Source organism: Myxocyprinus asiaticus, chromosome 46, assembly GCF_019703515.2.
Source record: "Myxocyprinus asiaticus isolate MX2 ecotype Aquarium Trade chromosome 46, UBuf_Myxa_2, whole genome shotgun sequence".
NCBI lineage: Eukaryota > Metazoa > Chordata > Actinopteri > Cypriniformes > Catostomidae > Myxocyprinus > Myxocyprinus asiaticus.
In genome coordinates this window covers 9,578,428-9,600,158 of record NC_059389.1, presented here as the reverse complement: position 1 = coordinate 9,600,158, position 21,731 = coordinate 9,578,428, and the positions used below count along the sequence as shown (strand labels likewise).

The 21,731-nt window shown below is 38.2% G+C and overlaps 1 protein-coding gene across 1 annotated transcript in view; it reads right to left on the bottom strand.

Annotated features, from left to right (window-relative positions):
- LOC127435892 (cytosolic carboxypeptidase 4-like) overlaps nucleotides 1–21,731 on the bottom strand; it is a 231,675-nt gene that overhangs the window by 44,303 nt on the left and 165,641 nt on the right. The window contains exons 20-22 of the mRNA XM_051689673.1: nucleotides 17,623–17,752; nucleotides 14,718–14,849; nucleotides 11,425–11,601 (exon numbers count right to left, since the gene is read on the bottom strand). Of these exons, the coding sequence (XP_051545633.1) occupies nucleotides 11,425–11,601; nucleotides 14,718–14,849; nucleotides 17,623–17,752 (439 nt within the window). The remainder of the gene's footprint in view (nucleotides 1–11,424; nucleotides 11,602–14,717; nucleotides 14,850–17,622; nucleotides 17,753–21,731) is intronic.

Genomic DNA, 21,731 nt, shown 5'->3' with positions numbered 1-21,731 from the left:
AACATCAAATTACTGTCTCCAGCATATGTTCCTCAAAATGGCAGGAACCATCATTTATTTATTTATTTATTTATTCATTTTCATTTTTCTTTTTTTTTTTTTTTAGAAAGAGAGATCCAATTACATTTCTGGAAATCAGATGGGTCATAACTCCACTTAAGGTCCTGAAATACAATTATCAGATCTATCATCCTCTAGAAAATGCCTCTTAGTGGCTGCCATAAAATAGCATTTCCAAATTTGATCCAATCATCATCCTGATTCATGTCTATGGCTTGTCGCAGTCAATCCCAAATTCACATTGTTCGAAGGTGAGCATCGGCGTTACTGTTGCTCAAACATGTTGTTCTAAACACCTAACCCTAAGCATTAAACCTTGGCACATTACTCATTCTGCAACCTTTATTTACTTTTCTAAGCTGTTGAATTTAAAATTTTATCCTAGTGGATGATAAAACAGGTAAAGAAATTAAATAGACTTGCATTAAAGGAGGGACCCAAGCCATATCTAGGGATAAGAATATTATAGAGACTTGGGGTTGGGCTCTTTTGACTTGGGACAGAAAGCAACGACCCAGAACACCCTAGCAACTGCATAGCAATGACCCATAACACCCTAACAACTGCATAGCAATGCCCTGGCAAGCACAATAAGCACCCTGGCAATGTCGTGGTGAATTCTGCATTGGCAAGCACCACCCACATTGTTATCAGAATTGAAATGTACAAATTTCGTTTTAATAAAGCATTTGTTTATATTTCAGAAGTTTACATGCTTAACTACAAAATATGGATGCTGAACAATTTAAGGAGGCTCACCGAAGCAAGCTTCTAATATCCAAACAGCCATAAAAGTGCATTGTATTCTTTATTTTATAAAATGAAACGCAATGACTATGCTGAAAATCAAAGCAAAAAAATAAAAACAAACAAACAAACAAAAAAAAAAAAAAAACTTGCAGAACTAAAGCTTCTCTTTAAAATCTAACCTTCAAACTACCAAATCAAAACATCTGACATAGAAACAGACTGTGCTTACAGCCCCTTATGTGTTGATTTTAAGATGAAGAGATAAATTATCCAGTGAAAATGTTCCAAACTCCTTTTAAAACTCTCAGACTACAATTTTAACTTTGCTCCAGAGTTTTATTCTGAGACAAAGGTGTTTATCACAGCTGTGACTAAATTGAACCTAATCAGAATGCAGCACTCAGCATACTTAATTAACAAACTTTGTGCCAATTTCATCAAGCCTGTCATTTATCTTAATCCATGTGTTTCCTCACAAAAAAACGACAAAACTTGATTAAGTTCAGAAGAGAAAAGATGTACGAAGGTAAGGAGGCAGTCATTCTCCAGACTGAAATTGCAAAGCTAAGGTGATTAAAGGTGCTGTCTTTGAGATGTAAATGAGATTCCTTTTGAAAATTATCCTTCGTTTGGCAAAGACACCTCTGCCTTGAGTGGGAGACTGCTAGAAAGGTCCTACCTGTGTCACTGGCAATCTGGGAAAATGGATAAGTTTCACTTAATTTTTAGTCACATATCTCATGCTCCACAAAATAAATAAATAGAGAAATGTGGCAGAAGGGCTTGAAGAGTTCCCACAATTTTTACAAAAACAACACAAATGCAGACTATGTTAAGAACCAAGTGCTTCGGCAAAGTAACATCACTTTCTTGTCCATCAAATCAGCTGCTCACTATGTAAAATAGAGGTTCTCAACCTTGGTATAGGCTACACCTATATATAAAATGTGCAGCTTCTCCCGTGCTTAAAATTAAGACTGCAACAACAAATCAATAAAATTGATAATAATCTATAAGGAAAATAATACACAATAAAAATTCATTATTGGTTAGTTAGATGTGAGTGGCATGGAGGACCTTTCTCAGTGAAGTCACTTTACAGTTGTAAAAAATACATTTGTACAAAAACAAAACAAAAATGTGTTCACACGAAAACTTGCATGTTCTTAGCGCTAAACTTCACAAGTACTCGTGTGAACACACAAGCCATTGTGAACGAGTTTCACACATAGCACTCATGAAGATCCAACGGACTTCAAAATGTTCCCTGAAAATGACGTAATTTCAGGTTGTTCTCACCAAAACCCATCACATGTCTTCAGAGGACTTGGAATATGACGCACAAATCACATAGAGTACTTTTATGATACTTTTGGGTCCTTTAATAAGCTGTAAATTAAGGCACTTTCAACTGCCACTGTATTAAAAGTTGGATTGCGATATTCAATAAAGCATCTCCTTTTGTTATACGGGTTTGGAACGACATTAAGGAGAGTAAATTATGACAGAATAAGAATTTGTGGGTGAACTATTCCTTTAATTGTGGCTGACTGAATGGCACATTTCTATAATTGCATCGGTACCTGGAAATATTTGCATTTGCTTGATATTGCATCCATGCCACTAGGTGTCAGTATACTGTAAGTCGCAGACAGCTGCAAGATCATACTGAATCCACCTTTTTCGCCCATTTTACAAAGGTGCCTGGATTTGTTCCTGGCAGGCAGCAGATGCCCTAACCCCACCCCCATCCCTTATTCTAACCATATGGAGCTTATAAGGCTGAGTAGCCTGGCAGGAGCAACGCCAGGCACCTTTCTCCGATCACTACCTTTTTTTCTTAACGCAGTGTCCCTTAATTTTGACCGGAAGCCTGTTTTCGTTTTCTGGTCTCCAGTGCTTTCACTTGCATCATTCTCAGTGGATAATATAATGTCTGGTGTATTAAATCTGTAAACGCATCTGGCTCAATAATGCCAGTATGTTACAGAGTTGTGATGACCATCTTTTGACAGTGCAACAACCTTCAAAATTTAAGGAGTGGATAGATGACATGAAGCGATGGCCCAAGGTTAGTTACATTGATATCATTAACTACTTTGAGTTGTTATGCCAGCCAACAAAAAAGCTGTGCCTGAACTAATGTTTACTCCAATTAACAATTAAAATAGTGATTCTTCTCCATCTGGATTGCTCATTTTGGTAGTTCTAATATTGCTTCTTATGGAGAGCAGAACCAGAAAACAGTCCAGTGGCAATTTGAATCATACTTGCGGCGCCTAGTGGTTGGTCAAAAAAATATTGCGGATAGTTTAATTCTGTGGAGTGGGGATGCTTGGCTGCAAGAAATTTTGAAATTAAACACTGTATTAGAGAGAAAAAAAAAAAAAAAAAGGTTAGCCTGATGTAAAAGGCTATTTAACAACCGAAAGAGGCTTGCATTTAGCGCAACGTCTGTTTGATGGTATGCATGTAGCTGTCTGTTTGATCAGGCACTGCATTATTAATAATAATAATTTTAATAATTTTCTTTATTCATCACACATTATACATTTGCACATATACAGTGAAATTCTTCTTTTTCACATATCCCAGTCAGAGTGGGGGTCATGCTGGGGTCAGAGTGCAGGGTCAGCCATGATATGGCGCCCCTGGAGCAGATAGGGTCAAGGGCCTTGCTCAAGGGCCCAACAGTGGCATCTTGGCAGTGCTGGGGCTTGAACCCCTGACCTTCTGATCAGTAACCCAGAGCCTTAACCGCTGAGCTACCACTGCCCCCCCCATTAGTCAGCAATGCCAGTTCAGAGGCAGTGTTACTCCAAATGACCCTGTCTGTGACTCACTGACTGAGAATGTAATTCCGCATCTCTCCTCTCCCGAATCCCATAGCTCGTCTAGGGTGCTAATTGGCATGAATTAGCTGTGAACAGAGGGAGTGTTTTAATCCATCCCCTGTTTCTTTCCCCCTTTCTCTCTAATTTTTACTTCCCCACTACTCTCTAACTCACATTATAGGACTGTGAGAGGGCCGACTTCAGTTGGCTCTACAGTCTAACGGTCTGCCAAGTTCCTGACATCGCCAGTGAATATTAGTACAGACTTTTTAATCAAGAGACTCTCGGGCTGCCACCCCTTGCTAAAAGTACATGTACCAAAACATCTGGCCTGCCAGCTGCACTTGCGTGCGCAGCTCATAATGAAATGTATGATTTTCTGATCCATTAGTCCAAATCTATACACATTTAGAAGCTCATGCTTCCTGCATATTGTCCGACACGCTCTTCAAACACCAACAGGGATGCAGTTTACTCTGACATTGGCCACTTTCATAGATTCAAAATGAGTAATTGGCTTCAAATTACGTGTGTAGTTGTCCAAAAGAGCACACTATGATGGTATTTATTGTATATACCTCATGACGGTAGAGATGTTCCAACCAGTAGAGATTCTGCTTAAGCAGCTGTACAGACTGAATGCACGTCTGCGTCCAACCACACTGTTTTCAAAAGTTTTTCTATGTAAATGTGTTAGATGGATGTTCTTGACCGTTGTGCCGTTTCGTGCAATCTTTTCAGCATCTCATGCAGGAGCACCACGTTTTTTAAACGCCATGTCAGGTTAAAAAGGACAACTTCTAAAAGTGCGCTTTGAGACACCTGTGCTCTGTTACGTTCGTTGCACTGCTTCTAGTTTTTGTTTTGTTTTTTGCACAAGAATGCATTTGATATGAATGGCCCTTAACTGTTTGTACTGCATAACATCTGTGACAGCATTTATAAAGTCCAAGAAGAAAACTATATGTTGCTAAGCAAACTGTGTTGGAGATGGGCACCTAAAAGTGTAGACAATTATGTTGATTATAATGGAGGTGATTTAGTTTGTTGTGTCTGGTTAAAAAATTTAGAAAAAATGTAGAACATGTAGAAATGTAGAATTAAATTGATGTGTGGTCACAGGTGTGCGCATATCGGCTATTTTATGGCTTCAAACGTGGATCATCCAGTCGGATTTATAATGTATTACTGTTACTATGTTAACTTAAGTATGATATAATGTGAAACAGTTATTTTTAACTGATGCCAGACTTATCATTCATTTATTATAAATAATGATTTTGTTTTGATCACTCTAAGACTTTATAGATATTATGGTTTCATTTTCTGTTAATGCATGGTTTTCTGTAAAGCTGCTTTGAAATAATGTGTGTTGTGAAAGGCGCTATACAAATAAAAATGACTTGACTTTTGTGGTGTGCATTCATCAAGTTCTAAACAATTAAACAAAAAAAACAAAAAACAAAAACAAATGAGATGTAACCTTTCATTTGTAAATTAAAGGCAGTACTACATGGTTATGTAACATATGAAACATTTTAGGTTGGATTTCTTGCAATACTGTATATACAGTTACCATTATTTAAAATGATTCAAACCAAGCTCATTCCGCCCAACCCTAGTTCAAAATGGACTCTTTGACCTTGAGACACCGAACAGTGAAAATCAATGGGTTTGACATGTTCTGCACTTGTTAGCTAATCAGGTTCTCATTTCCTGTCTTATTGAACAAGGATAGAACCGTTCTCACCTAATATCCATCTCTGTGCTGGCACAGATCCTGTCTCTGTTTTATTTGAGTTACAAGACTCACTCTTACAGGGAATAAGGTCTTGCTAAAACATTATAAAACATCTCCCTCAAGAGCTGACATTCTCATATCAGACCTTATTCCTCAACCATTAGCACTTTTCAAAAACATTTTTCTTACTTACAGAACCTTTAAGGGTGCAGTCTATGGTCAAGAATAATTCAGCACCCTGTCCTTTATTAAAGGGCTGCCAGACCTCCCAGAAAGTTTCCAAATGTCACTGCATTATAATCACTCTTCTTCCACAAAATACCATCCATCAGTATTGCTAATGTTACTCTGTCTAATAAGTTTAGGGGTATTGCCAAGGTTTGGTGTGTATAACACAATTATTTGATCGTTGAGTACCAAACAAGGCATGCAGCATAAAAGTGTAACTTAATTTAAATGAAATATTATAGTTTGTTTAAAGTTGTGTAATTAAAGTGCGTAATTTCTGTGTCTTTAGCGGCACCAAATGTAACTTGTATGTACCAAATGAAATATAACAAATGTCATTGGTCAGTCAAACTGGTAGTACCGCCCCAAGCTCTCGACATTGGTTGAGTCAGTGTTGCTGATAACACCACAGAGCCACAGTGTTTACATTTTTGGGGGGACTCAACCAATGAATAACTTGCTTATTATTGTCTTTGCATATTAAGCTTTGATAGGAGAAAGTGTTTTAACACTGAAAAAATGACTTCATCTTTTAAGCAGTAACTTTTTAATGTTAATTCTCAGTAAACCACATGTGGCTAAATAAGCAGGATAATGAATCATTATTAAACTTATAGAATGGGGAGAAGGTAAGGAGATAATGAATAGCAGGGATGGTCCCTCAGACAGCATCATTAGAGGAGAGGGAAGCGGTGAGAAGACCAGATGGAGAGTATCAAGAGACAAAAAAGAAGGTCAGATTTAAGTTAGACCTGAATCCAAGTGTTCTTGCAGCGAATTTGCTCCCATTTTCATCAAAACTACAAACTACTATAATGAAAAAACAGCTTAACCTCCTGAGACCCCCGTGTGACTGCTGTGTGCGTTTTATATTTCCCTTTTTGATTTGTAACTAGTAGCACCTAATAAACAAGCAAAAAAATAAATAAATAAAAAATAAATAAATTCTAGAGTAAATAGTTTTAATAACAATTTCTGTCCTCATATGCCCAACGACACCACGGTGACTCCTCGAATCTCTGCCTGTTTGGCAGACATCTCGGCCTGGATGAAGGAACACCACCTGCAACCGGGGGCTTTAACAAAGCCAATCTCAAATCAGTCGCACCAAGATACCACCAAAACATTAGTTTTAACACACAAGGGGACCGGGTTTTGGACCATTGCTACTCTCCCTTCCGGGATGGCTACAAATCCGCAAATCGGACCACTCTTCCATTCTGCTTCTGCCCGCTTACAGGCAGAAACTGAAACAGGAAGCACCCACCCTCAGAACGATCCAGTGCTGGTCGGATCAATCAGACTCTACGCTACAAGACTGTTTCGATCACGCAGACTGGGAGATGTTCCGGTCCGCCTCTGATGATGACATTGAGCTTTACGCTGATAGCGTAATGTGTTTTATCAGAAAGTGCGTAGAGGATGTTGTTCCGACCAAACAAAATACGTATCTACCCGAACCAGAAACCTTGGATTAACAGCGATGTTTGCGTGGCACTTGATGCACGGACCTCCACTTTTAATTCCGGGAATGCGGAGGAGCATAAACAAGCCAAATCTGAACATCAAAACGTCAGTACAGGAACAAGATTGAAGGACAGTTTAACACCACCAACTCTAGAAGCATGTGGCAGGGAATTAACATCATCACGGACTTTAAAGGGAATAAAAACTCCGCCGTGAACACCGCTGCCTCTCTCCCGGATGAGCTAAATACTTTTTATGCTCGTTTTGAGGGAAATAAGCTCTCGCGGCCGAAGCTACAGAGGTTAGTTCACTCTCCGTCTCTGTAGCGGATGTAACCCGATCCTTCCAATGGGTGAATATCCGCAAAGCCGCGGGTCCAGATGGCATTCCGGGCCGTGTCATCAGAGCGTGTGCGAACCAACTGGCTGGTGTTTTTATGGACATTTTCAACCTTTCCCTCTCTTTGTCTGTAGTCCCCACATGCTTTAAAATGTCCACCATTGTGCCTGTTCCAAAGCAATCGAAAATCACTTGCTTAAATGACTGGCGTCCTGTTGCTCTGACCCCCATCATCAGCAAATGCTTTGAGAGACTAATCAGAGATTACATCTGCTCTGTGCTGCCTCCATCACTGGACCCATTGCAGTTTGCTTACCTCAACAACCGCTCCACTGATGATGCCATTGCATCTACAATACACACTGCTCTCTCCCACCTGGAAAAAAAGAACACTTATGTGAGAATGTTGATTATAGACTACAGCTCAGCATTCAACACCATAGTGCCCTCCAAGCTTGATGAGAAACTCTGGGCTCTTGGCTTAAACAGCTCACTGTGCAGCTGGATCCTCGACTTCCTGTCAAGCAGACGCCAGGTGGTTAGTTGGGCAGCAATATCTCCTCATCACTGACCCTCAACACTGGAACACTGTGTTCTCAGCCCACTCCTGTATTTCCTGTACACACATGACTGTGTGGCAACACACAGCTCCAATGCCATCATTAAGTTTGCTGATGATACGACGGTGGTAGGTCTGATCACTGACAATGATGAAACAGCCTACAGAGAGGAGGTGCACACTCTGACACACTGGTGTCAGGAGCACAACCTCTCCCTCAAGCACCAGTGGAGAGAGTCAGCAGCTTCAAGTTCCTGGGTGTCCACATCACTGAGGAACTCACATGGTCGGTCCACACTGAGGCCGTTGTGAAGAAGGCTCATCAGTGCCTCTTCTTCCTGAGATGGCTGAGGAAGTTTGGAATGAACCGCCACATCCTCACACGGTTATACACCAGCACTGTAGAGAGCATCCTGTCTGGCTGCATCTCCACCTGGTACGGCAATAGCACTGCCCACAACCGCAAAACCCTGCAAAGGGTGGTGCGAACTGCCAGACACATCATCGGAGGTGAGCTTCCCTTCCTCCAAGACATATATACCAGGTGGTGTGTGAAAAAAGCTTGGAGGATCATCAGAGACTCCAGTCACCCAAGCCATGGGCTATTCTCACTGCTACCATCAGGCAGGCAGTATCACAGCATCAGGACCCGCAACAGCCGACTACATGACAGCTTCTTCCCCCAAGCAATCAGACTTTTGAACTCTTGATCTCTCACGATCAAAATACATCAGCACTGCACTTTATTACTCTTATATCTCACACCGGACTGTCATAAATTATATTCTCTCTTAACAACACACTGGCAACATACTATCAACCGACAACCTGAATGTCAATACAGTACAATACAACCTACTGTATATTTTATATATACTATATATACTATTTTTATTTTATAATGTGTATTCTATATTGTGTGTATTGTATACTGTACATTGTATGTTATTATTTGTATATTGTGTTATGTGTAATTATGTGTATATTAGATTTTAAATTGTGTTGTGTAGATCTGATGTTTATTGTAAATTGGTATATGTCTCATCACTGTCACGACTGCTATGTTGCTCGGAACTGCACCCAAGAATTTCACACATTATTGCACTTGTGTATATGGTTGTGTGACAATAAAAGTGATTTGATTTGATTTGATTTGCAACTGAACCCAGCCAAGATTGAGCTCCTTTCCAGCCAACCCCGCTGTTGAACACATCATCACCGCGCAGCTGCGTTCAACTACAGTAATGCCTTCCAAAATGGTCAGAAATCTAGGGGTAACCATCGATAACCAACTAAATTTCACAGACCACATCACAAAGACGGCACCATCATGTAGATTTACATTCTACAATATCAGGAAGATAAGACCCTTCATCTCTGAACATGCCACACAACTTCTTGTTCAGTCACTTGTCATAACTAGACTGTACTACTGTAACGCTCTTATTGCAGGCCTCCCTGCATGCACAATTAGACCCCTGCAAATGATCCAGAATGCAGCAGCACGTCTGGTCTTTAATGAACCAAAGAGAGCGCATGTTACACCACTCCTTGTCTCTCCTTGCCAGTTGATGCACGTATCAAATTCAAGGCTCTGATGCTGGCATACAAAACAGTCACTGGGTCTGCTCCAGCATACCTAAAATAATTTCTGCAGAGCTACGTTCCCACCAGAAGCCTGAGGTCAGCTAAGGAAAGGCGTCTTGTTGTACCAACACAAAGAGGCACCAAAACACTTTCCCGGACTTTCGGTTTCATCGTACCACGTTGCTGGAATGACCTTCCCAACTCCATCTGTGAAGCTGACTCACTTACTGTCTTCAAAAAACAGCTAAAAACACATCTTTTCCATGAGCACTTAACCAGTCACAAAAAAAAAAAAAAAAAAAAATTCTTGTTGCACTTTAATCTGTCTTGGATACTACTATTCTGATGTTAGTGAAACTTTGTAATACGGCACTTTTCGTACCACTAAGATGATTAGCTTATAATGTATTCCTCTTTTCTAAGTCGTTTGGATACAAGCATTTGCCAAATGAATAAATTTATAAATGTATATGTGGACAGTGAGGCTACGTTGTGAAATTTTTAAATAACACCAAGCTATAGAAAGTCATATTGTTTCCATCAAATTGTTATGTTTCCATGAGTGTTGGTTTTTCATGTTTCTGAGATGTTACAGACATTACAGTTGGTTTTCTGTAAAGCTGAATATATAATTCTTATTAATGTAATTGCCATCATCATCCAATCACTGCCAACCATGTTAAAATAAAATGTAGCATTATACATTTCTGAATCTATGTACTGATTACCATTGTCCCATGTCTGCCAAACACTTTGAGTTTTCCAAACATCATCTGCAGCCTGAAACTGAACTTTTGGTTAGATTTTAGGATTGAATGCACTTAGCTGCATAGAAAGCTATGGGATGTCCCCTTGCTCCCTTTCTCCCTGTCTGTCTGCACTGGTCTCAGAACAGTTCGAAATGCACCTTATTTTCATCCTAACCTCATATAAAGCCTCTGAAAGCATTTATTCTCAATGTGAAAATGCACAGTAAATATATTGGAATGCATTTACTAATGTTAATAAATAGAATTGTATTGTACAGTGATAACAAAATGTATATTAAAATGAAGTGAACTTACCCACAGATGTGTTTGAGTTGAAAGTTATTCAAAATAACTAACATGTTTTTCTACTTTTGAGGAAATGCGGGGCCAATTTCCACATATGTGGACATCATGTTTATCAGCACACTGACATGCTCAAAATGAACTGATTTTTTAAAGCGGCATATCAAACGAAACTAGACACTCTATTCTTTACAACCAAACAGGTTTCAATGAAAAAACGTAAAGACATTTCTTACCAGAGGCACTTTTGTTGTTGCTGCTTCCGTAGGAGCACTTTAAAAGTTTAACCCTTAAATGACAGTCTAGAGTCTTGTGAACAGTATTCAGTCAGTTTTTCTTAATTAAATTTATGTGTTGTGTATAGCGAAGCCAAAATACAACGTCCACGCACGCGGGGTTGCACGAGGTTAAACCAGTCTATGTTGGTATGCTGGTCTCAGCTGGTCTCCTAGCTAGGTCAGACTGGTCTAGTTTGCTGTTTTTCAGGAGTTTTAGGCACCTGTCCAGTGGTCAGGCTGGGAGACCAGTTGGCTGATCAGCTAAATCAGCTGAAGATTAGCTTTGCCAGGTTTAGAGACAAGCTAAACCAGCTAAAACCAGCTAAGACCAACAAACCACATTAGGTTGGCTTAAGATGTTTTTTTTTTTGTTGTTGTGGTTTGTTTGTTTGTTTCAGCTTGTATCAAAGTTTTATAAAAACTTCAAACTACAGCAAAGAAAAAAAATATTATTAGTAAAAATGAAGCAAAACGGCTAATTGAACCACTGGCCTATCAGCTAAACAATGAATGCTAGCATATAGCTAACCTTGTAGATGCCTTGATTGCAGCCGTTGTAAGTGCTTTCCATCGTGTAGCTTCTAAGAACACCAATCTCCCTCCAGACGACCACTCGTGCTGTGGATGCCCGAGACTTCTCCACCACATAGTTGCAGCTGTTGAAGGAGAACGCAGGAGCTATACGGTCCAGCGTCTTAGCAATAGTCTGTAAAAACAATGTAAGTATATTCTCTATGAAAAAGGAAATGAACACATGCTGCCTTCAAGTCTTCCTGAGAAGCACCTACTTACGATTTTGGAAATCATAATTACGATGTTTAACAAGGACAGGAAGCTTTTTAGCACTACAACAACACAATTAAGATGAAAATTAGGTGTGTGATTAATGCTTAATCTATTTGTTTTATCTTTTGCTGCCACAGAGAATTGTTGTAAGTGTTGTTTTGTCACACAGCTTTAGAGTAATCAATAGGTCATAAAATGTGTACAAACTAAATTGGATAGTCAACATTCACAAAACTTATCATGATCAATATTAGTTAGCTTCTGCCATGATTCTTTAATTGACAGGCCCTCATTTCAAAAAGTCTATATTCATAGAACATCCCAAGTAAATCATTTTGTGCTCATCTCATAAATACAAATTTGAAATGACTGTAAGGGGTCATGACATCAGGAATCAAATTGTCCTTTATTATTTGACATAAGAGGTGATTGTACTATAAAAACATACTGTACTTTTCAGAACTCAAAACTTTCTCCTCAATGCAAAAAGAGCTTTTGTTGAGACCAAGCTGCCAAAATGACTTGTTCTCTACTTCCTTCACATTGTAATGTGGTAGACATTTGCATCTGACCACCTCCACAGCAACACATCAATGCCTGCTTTACCTAATAACATCCGTAGCCTGCCAATTACTGGTGAGTAGTGAGATGGCAAGTAGAGAGAGCAGGTCAGTCAAGAGCAGAGAGCAAATCATAACAGTGGGCGTTTACTGTGAAGTCTTAAGGAGAAGCAGTGCCAAAATCACGCGTTTCTGACAGATGGTCCGAATGAGGGTGGAAAATGATCATGTTTTACAAATATATGATTGATTTTAGTGCAAAAAATTTTACTAATATTATAATGAATTATTGTTACATTTATTTAGCGCTTTTTCTGACACTACACTCAAACTCAAAGAACATATTAAAATATTAAAGAAAGGGCATGTCATGACCCCTTTATAGGCAGCAATACATTTCAGTGAACCATTTTAAGCAACTTAAAAATTGGATTCTAGAGTTTGTGTCCACAGTTGCAGTGTTGTATATATATATATATATATATATATATATATATATATATATACACACTGGCAGCCAAAAGTTTGGAATAATGTACAGATTTTGCTCTTATGGAATGAAATTGGTACTTTTATTCACCAAAGTGGCATTCAACTGATCACAATGTATAGTCAGGACATTAATAATGTGAAAAATTACTATTACAATAAAAAATAATAATAATAAAAAAAAATAAATAAATAAATAAAAACCCTTAAACAACTTCAAAGAGTTCTCATAAAAAAAATCCTCCATGTGCAGCAATGACAGCTTTGCAGATCCTTGGCATTCTAGCTGTCAGTTTGTCCAGATACTCAGGTGACATTTCACCCCACACTTCCTGTAGCACTGGCCATAGATGTGGCTGTCTTGTCCGGCACTTCTCACGCACCTTACAGTCTATCTGATCCCATAAAATCTCAATGGGGTTAAGATCCATAACACTCTTTTCCAATTATCTGTTGTCCAATGTCTGTGTTTCTTTGCCCACTCTAACGCTTTTTTTTATTTTTCTATTTCAAAAGTGGCTTTTTCTTTGCAATTCTTTCCATAAGGCCTGCACCCCTGAGTCTTCTCTTTACTGTTGTACATGAAAATGGTGTTGAGCGGGTAGAATTCAATGAAGCTGTCAGCTGAGGACATGTGAGGTGTCTATTTCTCAAACTAGAGTCTCTGATGTACTTATCCTTTTGTTTAGTCGTACATCTGGCCTTTCGCATCTCTTTCTTGTCCTTGTCCTTGTTAGAGCCAGTTGTCCATTGTCTTTGAAGACTGTAGTGTACACCTTTGTATGAAATCTTCAGTTTTTTGGCAATTTCAAGCACTGTATAGACATTCCTCAAAACAGTGATTGACTGATGAGTTTCTAAAGAAAGCTCTTTTTTGAGTTTCTTTTTTGCCTTTTTTGACCTAATATTGACCTTAAGACATGCCAGTCTATTGCATACTGTGGCAACTCAAAAACAAACATAAAGACAATGTTAAGCTTCATTTAACGAACCAAATAGCTTTCAGCAGTGTTTGATATATTGGCAAGTGATTTTCTAGTACCAAATTAGCAATTTAGCATGATTACTCAAGGATAAGGTGTTGGACTGATGACTGCTAAAAATGGGGCCTGTCTAGATTTAATCAAAAATTTCTTTTTTCAAATAGTGATGGTGTTGTTTTTTTACATCAGTAATGTCCTGACTATACTTTGTGACCAGTTGAATGCCACTTTGGTGAATTAAAGTACCAATTTCCTTCCGAAACAGCAAAATTTGTACATTATTCCAAACTTTTGACCACCTGTGTATATATTATTTAATTTAAGAGACTTAAATATAGACGGCATACATCAGACAGGCAGTAGCTAGAGACATAGTACTTTCCACATCACAGATTCAACCGATTTACATATGCATTTAAATAAATTCGTCATAGTGAGAACATTAGAGTGAAATTTTCTTGGACACTGAACTTTAATAACTCACAAACAGAAGTTTCAGGCAAGATGGAATGCAGTTGTGCCAATCAGAATTCAATAAAATAGACAAATGAATGTCAACAGACTGAGTGAAAGCTTCTCATTTTATAAATTGACAAAGATAAAAAAAGATAATAAAACACACAAAAACTTTATAAGTCATGCATTGTTGGCTCTGAATACAAATAAACAGTTTGTGAGAGTTATCTTTACACATGGAAAACTGCATTGCTCAAAGGTTGCTCTTTCATATAATGGAGTTCTCAGTTATGTGTCGAATCAACTTTGTCTCAGAGGTTTCTCCGAAAAATTCTTAGGAGAAGTAAAAATAGAATCAGATGAGATAATTGTTAATAAGAGTATTGAGCAATAAAATTAATATGAATAGCATAGAATGTGATGAGAAATGTTTGAGTTCATACCGAAATCTTGGACTTTTAATAGGTATCTAATGATAGGCAAAATTGAGCTAGATTGTAATGAGATGTCATTTGTGATTGTTCCTTTTCTATGGCAAGTAAACATACCCTGTAGCCTGGGTCCTCTTTCAGCGAAGCTGTGTTAATGGGAGATCCAGACTGCCACAGGGTTTCCTTCATACTGCAGCCATACAGAAAAACATTCTTCTTCCTGGAGTGTCCATGGTAATCGCAGAACACCTGGGCGATGTGATATAGTGCAGCAGTTTTCAAAAGAGAGATAGAGAAATAGAGAGATGTATTTGTGTACATGTGTGGGTAAATAACAGGCATGGACAAAAGAGTCAAATGTCAGATAGAAACAAAGCAACACAGGCTGCCTTTTTTAGCTTCACGACATGATATGAACACACTGTAAACTTTAGGCCGAGCCAAACATAATTGATGACATAAAACACAAGCATACACAATAAGGACAGAATGGGGAATATAACGTTAGACAATGTAGAGCGCATTGACTCTAATAAAACGTTCATCTTTAGACAGTGTAGGCACTAATTGGAGTCAGTGCATAGCTACTGTAGGTATGTCAGGTTTTTGTGAAGACTCAACAAGAGAGTCTTTGTTCATTAACTGCATGAGTCGAGCTTTTCCATTCTAGGTTTTTGGGAAATGACAAGATTGCTTTTACCAGGTATGCTGATTAATTTTCACAGTGATAATTCTGAATGACAGTATAATTGACATGTAAATATGGCTACTGTAAGTGTGTAAACATATTTGTGCCAGTGTTAAAGGGATAGTTTTATTATCTGTTTGGTGATGCTAGTAGCACAGAAATTACACAGATTTAATTTAATTTAAGGCATGACATCATATAACTTTTTACACTGGTGGATCTCTCTTTAATAGTACCACTCCTCTCAAAAGCAGGGGCAAACTATATATATATATATAGTGCATTCAGAAAGTATTCAGACCCCTTTGTTTTTCTTTTTGTTTTTTGTTTTTTCACATTTTGTTATGTTGCAGTCTTATGCTAAAATTATTTAAATTCCTTTTTTTTTTCACATCAATCTACATTCCATACCCCAAAATGACAAAGCAAAAACCAGATTTTGATAACTTTGCAAATTTATTAAAAAGAAAAAATGGAAATTTCACACTGACATAAGTATTCAGACCCTTAAATCAGTACTTAGTTGAAGCACCTTTGGCAGCAATTACAACCTCAGGTTTTTTGGGTATCATGTGACAAGCTTTGCACACCTGGATTTGGAAATTTTCTGCCATTCTTCTCTGCAGATCATCTCAAGCTCTTTCAGGTTGGATGGGGACCATCGGTGGACAGCTCAATTGGGTTCAAGTCTGGCTGGGCCACTCAAGAACATTCACAGAGTTGTCCCTAAGCCACTTTTGCGTTGTCTTGGTTGCTTAGGGTCATTGTCCTGTTGGAAGGTGAACCTTCGCCCAGTCTGAGGTCCTGAGTGCTCTGGACCAGGTTTTCATTAAGGATATCTCTCTATTTTGCTGCATTCAGCTTTCCTTCAACCCTGACCAGTCTCCCAGTCCCTGCTGCTGAAATATACCCCCTCAGCATGATGCTACCACCACCGTGCTTCACCATTGGGATGGGATTGTACAGATAATGAGCGGTGCCTGGTTTCCTCCTGACATGATGCTTGGAATTGAGGCCAAACAGTTAAATCTTCATTTCATCAGACCAGAGAATCTGGTTTTTCACAGTCTGAGAGTACTTTAGGTGCTTTTTAATATGTCTTGTACTGAGGAGAGGCTTCCGTCCGGCCATCCTGCCATAAAGCCCAGATCGGTGGAGTGTTGCCGTCATGGTTATCCTTCTCCAAGTTTCTCCTATCTCCACACATGATCTCTGGAGCTCAACCAGAGTGACCACTGGGTTCTTGGTTACCTCTCTTACCAATGCCCTTCTCCCCCAATTGCTCAGTTTGGCCGGGCGGCCAGCTCTAGGAAGAGTTCAGGTTGTTCCAAACTTCTTCCATTTAAGAATTATGGAGGCCACCGTGCTCTTGGGAACCTTCAATGTAGCTGAAAATTTGTGTAGCCTTCCCCAGATCTGTTCCTCGACACAATCCTGTCTCTGAGCTCTACAGGCAGTTCCTTTGACCTCATGGCTTGGTTTTTGCTCTGATATGCATTTTCAGCTGTGAGACCTTATATAAACAGGTGTGTGCCTTTCCAAATCATGTCCAATCAGTTGAAGTTGCCACAGGTGGACTCTAATAAAAGTGCAGAAACATCTCAAAGATGATCCAGAGAAATGGGATGCAACTGAGCTAAATTTCAAGTGTCATAGCAAAGGGTCTGAATACTTATGTCAAAGTGATATTTCATTATTTTATTTTATTTTTTATGAATTTGCAAAGTTATCAAAAATCAGGTTTTTGCTTTGTCATTATGTGGTATGGAGTGTAGACTGATGAGAAAAAAGAATTTAAAGCATTTTAACACAAGGCTGCAACATAACAAAATGTGAGAAAAAAAAATGAAGGGGTCTGAGATACTTTCTGAATGCACTGTTTATATACATCTACAATTATTATTATTTTTTTCAAATTGCATGCTTATTTTAATTTATGTTTTAATTGAATCGATATTTAAAGCTTATGTGTGTAATTTTTGTCCCATATAGCATCACCAAACTTAATAAAAATGTTAAAAAAAAATCACAAAAACTACCCATCTACATAATCACGTTTACATGTGTCACTCTTTTCGATATGCTCTCGTCTCATCTAAATATGTTAATCTCACATTGGAAATCAACACTAATGACTTATTGCAAACTGTGCAGTTCCTTGCAGGCCTGCTTTCGACTGAATGTTCTAATGTGCAAATCTGTGACCACAAACAAACCAATAGGAATTGGAACTGGTAAGCTCTGAGATCATGGAGCAGTTTCCAGAAAGCCATATTTGGAACTTGACTATTCAATGGGTCATTAACAAAGCAGTGAGATTTAATGGAAACTCACCAGTGGAGTTCTGCCTATGCTGTTGAGGTAATAGAGGAATCCTTTGGTGTGGTAAATCGTTGGGCTGAAATTAGGGTCAGGCTTCAGCCACTGTCTGTTCAGATCCTCGCCACTGAGAGAACAACGATTGCTGGAAGAAATGAATAGAAGATAATGTATATGTATAAAGTTTAGATTATCTAAAGATAATATATATATATATATATATATATATATATATATATATATATATATATATATATATATATATATATACATTGTGCTAATAATTTTATAATTATTATGCATGCAGCTTTTCATTACCTCTTATCAACTGAGAGACTACAGGACATTTTTGTACTTTTATAAAAGTAATTTGCCACAATGCAAGAAGTAAGGACGGAAGAAAAAATAGGAAGGAAGGAAGGAAAGAAAGAAAGAAAGAAGAAAGGAAGCAAGAAAAGTAAGTGAGAAAGTGAGGAAGGAAGGAAGGAAGGAAGAAAGGTAATTAAAGGGGTCATGACATGAGGGATCAAATCTTGATCATTTGACAAATAAGAGGTCATTGCACTATAAAAACATACTGTAAGTTCCAGAACTGAAAACTTCCTCCTTAATAGAAAATGGGCCTGTCATGGGAGATTCATCCAAAGTGGACTTACACAGGACACCTCCAATGTCAAGTTATAACTCTAAAAAGGATCCCCAATTGTGTTTCATTCAGCTGCACTGTCTTAATGTTGTGCTGTTTGGAAGGCATCCTGGGCCGTTTTGCACCCATCTTGTTGGTCTTATATAAACATGCACTCGATGGACGTCTTTGATCATTTTTATGCATTTCTGCTGATGTGCACTGCATTTTAAAAGCGGCAAAAACTGCATCTCATTCTGCATGGCATTCCCATATCAGTGTCTTTCTTTACAGGTTACTGAAAGGTCACTGGTGGACACAGCTATCTAGCAAGCCACACAGCCAGTCTGTTGATTAGAGGGCAAGGCGGCAGCTGAGCTTTATCTCTCAACAAAATCCTAGTGGCTTTTGGGGGCAGCCTGCCAACTACCAACTCCCCGCCACTTAGTTCCTAAAAGCCAATTATAAGACACAATGTTCAAACATTAGCAAATTGATAGGCCACGTTTGAAACAGCTGAGCACGACTGTTGCTCTCTGATCGCAGGTGTCTTGTGTGAAAATTGCTTTCTTTCTTTCTTTCTTGATCTGGAATTGAGGAAAAGCACGCAACATTTAAGCAAAACACTGAAAAGAGAAAATCCTCTTACAAGACTGAAGCTCGGCAATAATGGCCGTGCGGGAAAAAATTAAAAAAACGGAAGACATAAGTTGCTGTTTTTGGCTCCTAACAGTTTATTCAGCCAGACTTTTCTGAGGATATTGCAGACTTAATTAAGATGCCTTCAGGTGCATAAGAAAATAACGGAACCACAAACAGAAACAGAAGAGCCACATGACTTGCATAACTAATACAACCCACTTTTAAAATGTCTTGGAAAACTTTGGCTCTTTGCTGAAGTTTGAGAGAAAAGAGACACAATCTTCTGAGACTTTCATGGAATATTGCCAAAACAGAAGTACCGCATTCTAGGGGTCTAGAGACAAGGAAATTACTGTATTTTGTTGACAACAAAACATGGTTGTTCTGGACAGCTTTCTATGTACCCCAGGGGGACAGCTAAGTGGAAACAAAGAAAACTGCTGTTCCCTACAACTGTCTATAGTTTAAAGTGAACATACAGAATGAAAATGTAGAGAAAACTGAAACACAATGTAGAAACCGGAGTTTACAATGGGATGACTCGAGAGTTTGACTAGAAGTTACATTATGTTTCTTCACTTTTAGGCAATTTTATGTCCCAGGAGTAGATAGTTACTAAATAAAATTTCAATATTGTTTCTCATTGTTAAATCAAGGTCACATTTAACTTTTAACCACTGACTTAAGCATTGTTTATTTTTGCTACATTTCAAATCCTTTTCATGTATAGATTTTTTTGTATTACTCTTGTCCCAGATCCAGACTTTCAAACTTAAACTATGAAAATTCATTCTAAAAATAATTATTATCAAATGTTTAAAACTATGCTGATTGAAACAAAGAGTGAAGTAAACATAAACCACTTCGATGATTGTTTTAAAATAATATATTAATATCCATTATGAACGCCACCAACACCAAGTCTGCCCTTCATAAGTTTTTCAAAAGTTAATGTACTCGGTGTACTTGGTTTACAAGGAGACAACAGTGTGTAGAGCATCCTTGATATGACATATGAGACATGTGATGAGTGAAGAAAACAAAGAAAAACAGTGTAAGAATATTTTATTGTGCGTCATTTCCCATAAATTTTGCTGTAATTTTCGAAATTATGCAACATAAAAACAGAAAATATAATTTAACCGCATGTATTCAGGATACATAACATGCTAGCAATTAGCCTTAGCAAGACAAAGGAGTCAGCCATTTTATAAAAAAAAAAAAAAAAAAATGTTTTAATGTTATTTCAACCACAGAATACTATTAAACACAATATATAATTTGAGATGCGGTGGAAATGGTTCTGTGTTGGAAAAAGTGACAAACATGTCAGAAGTCTCCTATGATGATTGCATATGCTTTTTGGGACATTGTTATTACAAACATTAGATAAAGGTCCCACTTTATATTAAGTGTATTTAACATTAAAATACAGTACAATACAATGTACTTATTGTGTAACTACATGCTGTTCTGCATGATTCACATTTGCTACTATTGAGGTTGAGATATGGGTAAGGTTATGGGCACGGTTAGGTTTTAGGGTTAGAGTTTATGGTAAGGGCTGGGGTAGGGTTAGGTTTAGAATCGGCAGAAGCTATTTGCACTAAGTGTAAATAAGACTTAGTTCAAACCTTCACAACTCCCTGACCTTCACCGTGACCAAATCACTGCGAGGCAATTAACCTTTTTATAATTTTTTATTTATTATTATAAGTAGTATTAAAGGAAATATTAAGAGTGAAGACAAGAAAACAGGATGGGAAAAAGAGAGACAAAAGGGGGAATCGAACCCAGGTCATCCGCATGATGAAAGCACATCCATCAGGAGCCCAGTCACGGTATCCGCCACCCTATTTGCCCCCTTTGAAGTTTGCAGAAGGAAGCACAAGTAAACACGTTCAGCAGGAGACAGTGATATAAACATGGAGACTGTGCGCAACAGTGAAAGCCATCCGTGTAGTGCATGGTCATAGAGTAAAAACGACTGGTAGGGCCCAGCAGAATGGTATGCCCCAGGGCCCCGAAGTACTGTACCTAAATGTGGCAGCGTGTACATAATAAGTACATTGTATCAAATGCGTAAGAACATAGTAGTTAAAGAAACCTAATATAAAGTGAGTCCAATAAACTGGAGTGTGAGTGTTTATTTTCTAAAAGTTCACACGGCCAAAAGTGTCCATACTTGAAGAAAAACCCATTACCATTCTTGTCTGTATGAGCCATATTTACACTACGCGATTTCTAACTCGGATTTCCATCTCATTGTGTTATTATGTATTCATTGCCTAATATTATGATCATGAATATTTGATGAACCGAACTCAAGTTTGGCTGAAAACGACATCAATGACTTTTTTCCCTTTCTTTTCAATTTCTTTTGGCCCCATTTTGTTCTTGGCAGAAATAATTAATGAACACTTCTCTGCTCTCCCCTCAGATGACAACTGATAGGTGGAACAGTATTTTGTGCCCTTTTATGGTTCGTCAAAAACTGACAGCACCTCTTACACGCCTCAATATTTTACAAAGTGCACCGCAGTGTATGACACATACTGCAGTAGTCCAAAGCAAACATACTTTCAACCAAGACCTAAGATTCAAATGCAACAGTTTAGGTTTAATATTTATCATAGAAATAACATTCATTAACAGAAAAGATCAAATACCAATTATCACATAAGCACTGAAAAAACTGAACATGGAATTGCCATTTGACTCCGCCTTCCACAAAAACTAAATGTCTAATGATAATTTGAATAATAAACACTTAACTCTGCCCTGTTTAAAAAAATGGAATACCCAATGGCTTTATGATTCACAATAATCACTTGACTGACTTCAAAGACAGAATGCC